Source organism: Brassica napus, chromosome C9, assembly GCF_020379485.1.
Source record: "Brassica napus cultivar Da-Ae chromosome C9, Da-Ae, whole genome shotgun sequence".
Classification (NCBI taxonomy): domain Eukaryota; kingdom Viridiplantae; phylum Streptophyta; class Magnoliopsida; order Brassicales; family Brassicaceae; genus Brassica; species Brassica napus.
The window spans coordinates 1279703-1285702 of NC_063452.1; the positions used below are offsets into that span (position 1 = coordinate 1279703).

A 6000-nucleotide genomic window follows, 5' to 3' on the forward strand; every position below is an offset into this window, starting at 1 on the left:
TTTAATTATTTTATATTTTTATACTCGGACCCTGTTCGACCGCTGTACTTGCACGTGCTATTAGACGGCCCTGCTGAGATACAACAATACGAAGAACAAAAGATTCAAAAGGACGTCAGAAGACACCTAAACAACACCTCCAGCTAGTCATGTATAAAAGCAATTACTCCAAATTAGGCACATGCTTCACTCTCAATGCGTCTTATCAACCAAGACGGTCCCCCACGAGCGATATATGATTGATAGCGGATGATCAGAGGTTACACTCACTGCTATGTCCAGAGCAATGGTATTTTTTCCTTGCACACAATGATGAAAACTCCAATCATTCAACGTATGGAGCGGACGGTAGATGTCATTTGTAAGAGGTAGTAGTGCACTGAACTCCATAGGGTTCAGGAAAGTGTCCCTTGCCAAAGCACATGAAGACTCGAAAATGATCCTCTGCTGGTGGGTATTGATCATGTCCTCAACCACCCGTTGAATGGCTAATAATTCAGCTTCCCTTTCTGAACCAACACAGGAGAAGGATCTCCTACTATGGAGAATGGTCTTGCCTTTATCGTCCGGAAGAATCCACGCTGCCCCACTATTAGACTGGTTGTTAACCCAAGAGACTCCAAAGCCCTACTGCTCTCTTTCGAGATCTCTCTCTCTCCCTCAAAGCTCTAAGATTTCTTCTCTTCCATATTTCCTTCCTCTATCTCGCCATGAAGCTCGTTAGGTATGTAATTGCTTTCCCGGTTTCAACTACTGGTTGAGTCAGATGCAGATGGGCCCGTGAGATTGTTTAGTTCCTGATTCAACCTTTGATCACCCATGAGACTTGGTTAGTGTTTCCTCTGAAGTAATGAATTTTGTTCTAATAATTATTTTTTTAAAAAATTGAACCACTTACAATCAAACATATGGCATAAGAAATTCTTGTCAAGTTCTGAAAATGTATTGTTTGAGATACTATGGTGCCTCTCTTTTTTTTTTTTGGGTAAAATGTAAAAAAAAGGTGTTTCATCTCTTTGTCGGGAACCCAATCATTGTAAATAGTTTCTCCCACCGTGAATTGAACAATTTTGAAAATATTCCTATTTTTTTTTTTATGGCTAAGATACTACATAACTATCTCCCGTTGGAGATGCTTTAACTTTGCCAAATTAACAAACATATATCCCAAAATTAGTAAAACCAGATAACAACCAAGCGCATCAATTTGGATGATTCACAATTATAAACACACGCCCTATTAAAAATAAATTCAGTCAGATAATAAGAAGATGACATTATCGTTAGTTTATTGAGGATTTTATACAATTTTTTCATCTTTTATAACTGCTAATTGGATATATATAAATTTTAGAATTCACACTGGGAAAACCCCACTAATCTCAAAAGAAAATATCAACAAATCTTGAACTCTGATAATCATTCTTGTTAATTTCTTTTTGACGAAATTGAGTTCAAGTGGAAATCTTTTTTTGACATGCAAAGAAATAAACAAAAACTATTGGGAATGCCCCCACATTTCAACTAAACCGAATCGGTTTTGCTAAACCAGGAATAACCAAATCATAATTTTTTATTTGCTTTCCAACACGAGGATGTTTAGGTCTACGCTCTCCCAATTTTTTTTTTATTTTTTTTGTAAATGGAGAAACAGCTCTCCAATGCTTTCTCTCTCCTTGCTCTCGCCGACGACGAAGATGGTCTCCCCTCGTCTTCTTCCTCCTCCGCTGGTAATCTTCCGATGAAGAAAGTTTCAGCCTTTCAGTTTACAATATCGATTCATGTGTCTAATTCTTTTTTTTTTCAGGGAAACAAGGAGAAAGAGTAGTAGAGGAGGATGTCGGAAACTATAAGCAACCACTTGTCTGGATTGACTTGGAAATGACTGGTAATGTGTTTCAATCTTGTTCTTGTCCCTAATTAACCCCCCTTGTTTCTGTCTGCTAATTCTATATTTTAAAGGTTCCTTTTTTTTATTTTAATTAGCTTTCATCTTCCACATATGATCCATTGTTTATCTCCCTTAGTCGATGTTTAATATTTTAGATCATCAATATTTAATATTCTTACTGTATATTATGTAGGTCTTAATGTTGAAGTTGACAGGATATTGGAGATTGCTTGTATAATTACTGATGGACAATTAACCAAATCAGTGGAGGTATATATATTCTTCTTCTATCTATTTCTTACCTTCTTGAAATAGCCTAAGTCTTTCCCTTTGAATAAATTGTTTAAACTATCATGGTATAGAATGTGGATTTATACAGTAATCAGTTGTGTAATATGATAATTACTGTTTTTTTAATCATAAGTTATTTACATATCTCATTTTTCTCAGATGGCTCTTACACCACATAATTTGTGTTGACTCACTATATAACAGCATGATGTGGATTTGTTATTGAAAACGTTTGTCTACTGAGTTTAGGGTCCAGATTTAGTTGTACATCAAACGAAAGACTGCATGGATAAAATGGGTGATTGGTGTCAAACTCATCATGGAGACAGTGGTAAGCTTCTCTCCCTTTCTCCCTCTCTCAAGATATTTGTCCCATTCTACATTTTATCTGTTTCTCATTGGTTCTGTCTGATTTAGGCTTGACAAAGAAAGTGCTCTCTAGTACTATAAGTGAAAGGCAAGCTGAACAAGAGGTAATTTTAGATAATCTTTAGCAAAACATTGTTGACATTTATTGTTAATTAGTTTATTCTGGTTTTGTTTACAGGTCATCAAATTTGTGAAAAAGCATGTTGGTAATGAAAATCCACAATTAGCTGGGAACTCTGTCTACGTGGATTTCCTTTTCTTAAAGGTAGCTCGAAACTTTTAATTGTAATCTGAACAAGTTGCATCTTGATGATGATTGTAACCAAATTTATATAATGTGTGTGTGTTTACAGAAGTACATGCCAGATTTGGCTGCCCTTTTCCCTCATGTACTTGTCGATGTCAGTAGTGTCAAGTCTTTATGCACCCGATGGTTTCCCAGAGGTAAAATCAAATATTTAAAAGAAAAAATTATTCGAAAACATAAAAGTCGCCTTGTGTATGACAATGATACTTGTTTTGTTTGTTGAGCATTAGAAAAAAACAGAGCTCCTGCAAAGAAAAACAATCACAGAGCCATGGATGATATAAGAGAAAGCATCAAGGAGCTTAAGTACTACAAAGAAACCATATTTAAAGCAAACAAAGGTAAGATGTGAGGTGAGGTGAGATTCGAGTGAAAGGGGATATTGAGATTGTCGTTTAGGAGTCATTCGCTTGAATGTTTTTGTATTATGAAACCTAGTTACATGATGATTTTTAGTTATTGAGACAGGTACTAAAATCTTATTATCTTAATCTAAACTAAACTATGGAGGTTAGTTACATTATGGAGTGTCCCCTTTTGACTTTTTGATACAAGTTGAACCATATGAAGACTTTGGCGCTACTTAGAATATCCGTCAGTCACACAATAAAATAAGTACATTAGAGAGATCAACTCATAATGAAAGTGAACTTGAACAAGGAAGAATATAAAAACTAAAACGAATAACTCCATGACGTACTTTACTACACTTCATATCGCTGTGCCTCTCCAATGAAATGCGCAATTATTTGAGCAAATGTATGTACTTGATGTTCCAAGCAACTTGAGAAATGATAGGGTACATGCAACGAGACTTACACCGGCTGCAAAATGGGCGAGTTACACTATCATTGAGCACCACCTCAAACGATCTGGTCCAACACGTTGCTACGCTTCTTGGCATGAACCCTGAAGAGTCTCCGAGCACACACTTTATATGCAAACAGGCCAGGTGATTTTTACACGTGTAGAACCAGTTGTTTGGATTGGTTTCTCTCTCACAAATGTCAACCAATATTTACCACTTGCCTCTTCTTCTTCGCCATAGCATAGTGAGAGAGGATGATCCTCTACTCTGTGATTTACCACTTGTGGTAGAGTGGCGCATGTGAAACCCAATACAAATCCACAATCACCTCCAATGCACTTGAGGATAAAATATTCCCGTCCGTTGCAACCATTGCATAGTTCCTCTTTTTCTATTAGAGAGTAATATAAGGGATGGTGGGGATGACTTGGATGGGTAAATGGCTCAGAAATTGAACCGCACATGACATCCAACTTCTTCTTCCCATGCTTGTACATGAAACCATTGGACTTTCGCTTGCAGGCATAACAATCGAAGACCTCTAGCTCCTTGTTTGTAACTAAAGTGAGTCGTTCATTGTGTAGCACATGCCATTTCCTTGTAGGACATTCAGCACATTTCTGATGGAGTGAAAAATCACACTCCGTACAGCCATAGAAGGACTGAAGACCAATGGGATGGGTGCATGCGCTGCATCGTTTGTTATCCTCATACAGGACACCATTCTCATTGAATCTTAGGTAATGCTCTTTGTGGCTGAAATGTTGTATTGTGTTTTCATCTATCACCACATATGGCTCTGTGTCTTCTTCTTCTTCAGGTACTCCTTCAAGTTCTTTCCCGTTCCACACATCTTTTCTGGTGGCACATTTAGAATGAACCACATAGCCAGGACACCTCTTACAAGAAAAGCCGCCCCAAGTCCAATCAACCTTCTTATGACAAACTCCACACACAGAATTCATAGCCCCATCACCAAGGACAGAAGTATGAGAAACACGGTGATCATGGCGATTGATGTTAATGACACGTGGAAGGGCAAGACAGTCTTGATGGACCATGAAACCACAATCAAAACATGCGTAAGGGCTTCGATCTCCCTTGAGGCCACAAGCATTACAAGTAAAAGAATCAAGTCGTGGAAGAAGGGTGAGTTGGTGATCATGGTTTTGGAATGTGAAATTCACATACAATTTCAAGATTGTAAACTCTGAGATCCCAAACTCAGAGTTGTATGGTGTTGCTTCAGGCATTATCAATTTAGCTAGCTCTTTTGAACTTGTTTTCTTTGTTTGGATCCCTCGTGAGAAAAACAGTGTGGCTGATGGCTTAGCAAAACAGGGGCTGTCTGTTGAACTAGCCATCAATAGGCCTGAGACGGATCGGATATCCAGGCAATTTTAAGGTATCCGGATCCAGATCCTTATCCGGTGGATCCATAATTTTACTATCCTTATCCGGATCTGGGGTTCTCGTATATCCTTCTAAAAATTGTAATATCCGGCGGATATCCGGATCCGGATTTGGATCCTTAAAATAAATAAAAAATAATATTAATATATAAAAATATTAAAAATAATTTAAAAATAAAAAAGATATATAATGTTTTTAATTATTTCTATGTATAATATTACAAAATTTACATAAAATTTATATATACTATTATAAAAATAAAAATATATTAAATAAATTAATTTTTATATATAGATATTACTATTTTTGAAATAGTTATTAATAAAACTTACGGATCCGGATATCCGGACTAAAAAATTAAGGTATCCGGATCCGGATCCGGTTTTGACGGATCCAACATTTTACTATCCGGATCCGGATTCGGCCTCTCCGGATATCCGGATTTTCGGATCGGATCCGGATCGAATCTCGGATCGAATCCGGATCTCGGATCGAATCCGGATCTCGGATCGAAACCGGATCTCGGATAAAAGTCTCAGGCCTAGCCATCAATGCTCCACCAAACTTTGGTTAGCATCAATTGTCATATTTTTTGAATTATTTTCAAAATCTATGTGGTAATATACTGAAACTTATAGTCTTTAGTGTTGTTTTAAAATTTCTAACCACATTCTATATTTTTATTAATTTATTCTAAACTATCTTTCATGGTACATATGCATTGTTATATTTTTTTTTATCAACCAATTTAGTAAAACTTCATATGCTCCCTAAATCAGTTAACAAACAACAATAAAATCGCTATTCTAGAGAAACGAAGACAAATAAAGGTTCCAAGCCTCGTTGGCCATTATCATATGTTAGTTCATAATACAACTATACATTAAAAAATATTGTTGTATTTTTTCAATTTTTCTCAAA

General features: G+C 36.5%; 1 protein-coding gene and 1 pseudogene across 1 annotated transcript; one reads left to right on the forward strand and one right to left on the reverse strand.

Moving 5' to 3' along the window:
- Positions 1 to 1580: 1580 nt before the first annotated feature.
- LOC106392266 (oligoribonuclease) lies at positions 1581 to 3378 on the forward strand. Its single transcript, XM_013833075.3, has 8 exons — positions 1581 to 1730; positions 1808 to 1888; positions 2085 to 2161; positions 2432 to 2513; positions 2600 to 2655; positions 2730 to 2816; positions 2905 to 2995; positions 3089 to 3378. Exons 1-8 carry the CDS (start codon positions 1643 to 1645, stop codon positions 3208 to 3210), a joined length of 684 nt encoding a protein of 227 aa, XP_013688529.1. The 5' UTR covers positions 1581 to 1642; the 3' UTR covers positions 3211 to 3378.
- On the reverse strand, positions 3276 to 5139 carry LOC106394328 (annotated as a pseudogene).
- Positions 5140 to 6000: the final 861 nt, after the last annotated feature.

Bases quoted from the DNA above. Each gene is read 5' to 3' on its own strand.
- LOC106392266 (XM_013833075.3), top strand. From the start codon at position 1,643: ATGGAGAAACAGCTCTCCAATGCTTTCTCTCTCCTTGCTCTCGCCGAC. The intron at 1,731-1,807 runs GTAATCTTCCGA...TTTTTTTTTCAG, and splicing joins GTCTTCTTCCTCCTCCGCTG to GGAAACAAGGAGAAAGAGTA. The intron at 2,817-2,904 runs GTAGCTCGAAAC...GTGTGTTTACAG, and splicing joins TGGATTTCCTTTTCTTAAAG to AAGTACATGCCAGATTTGGC.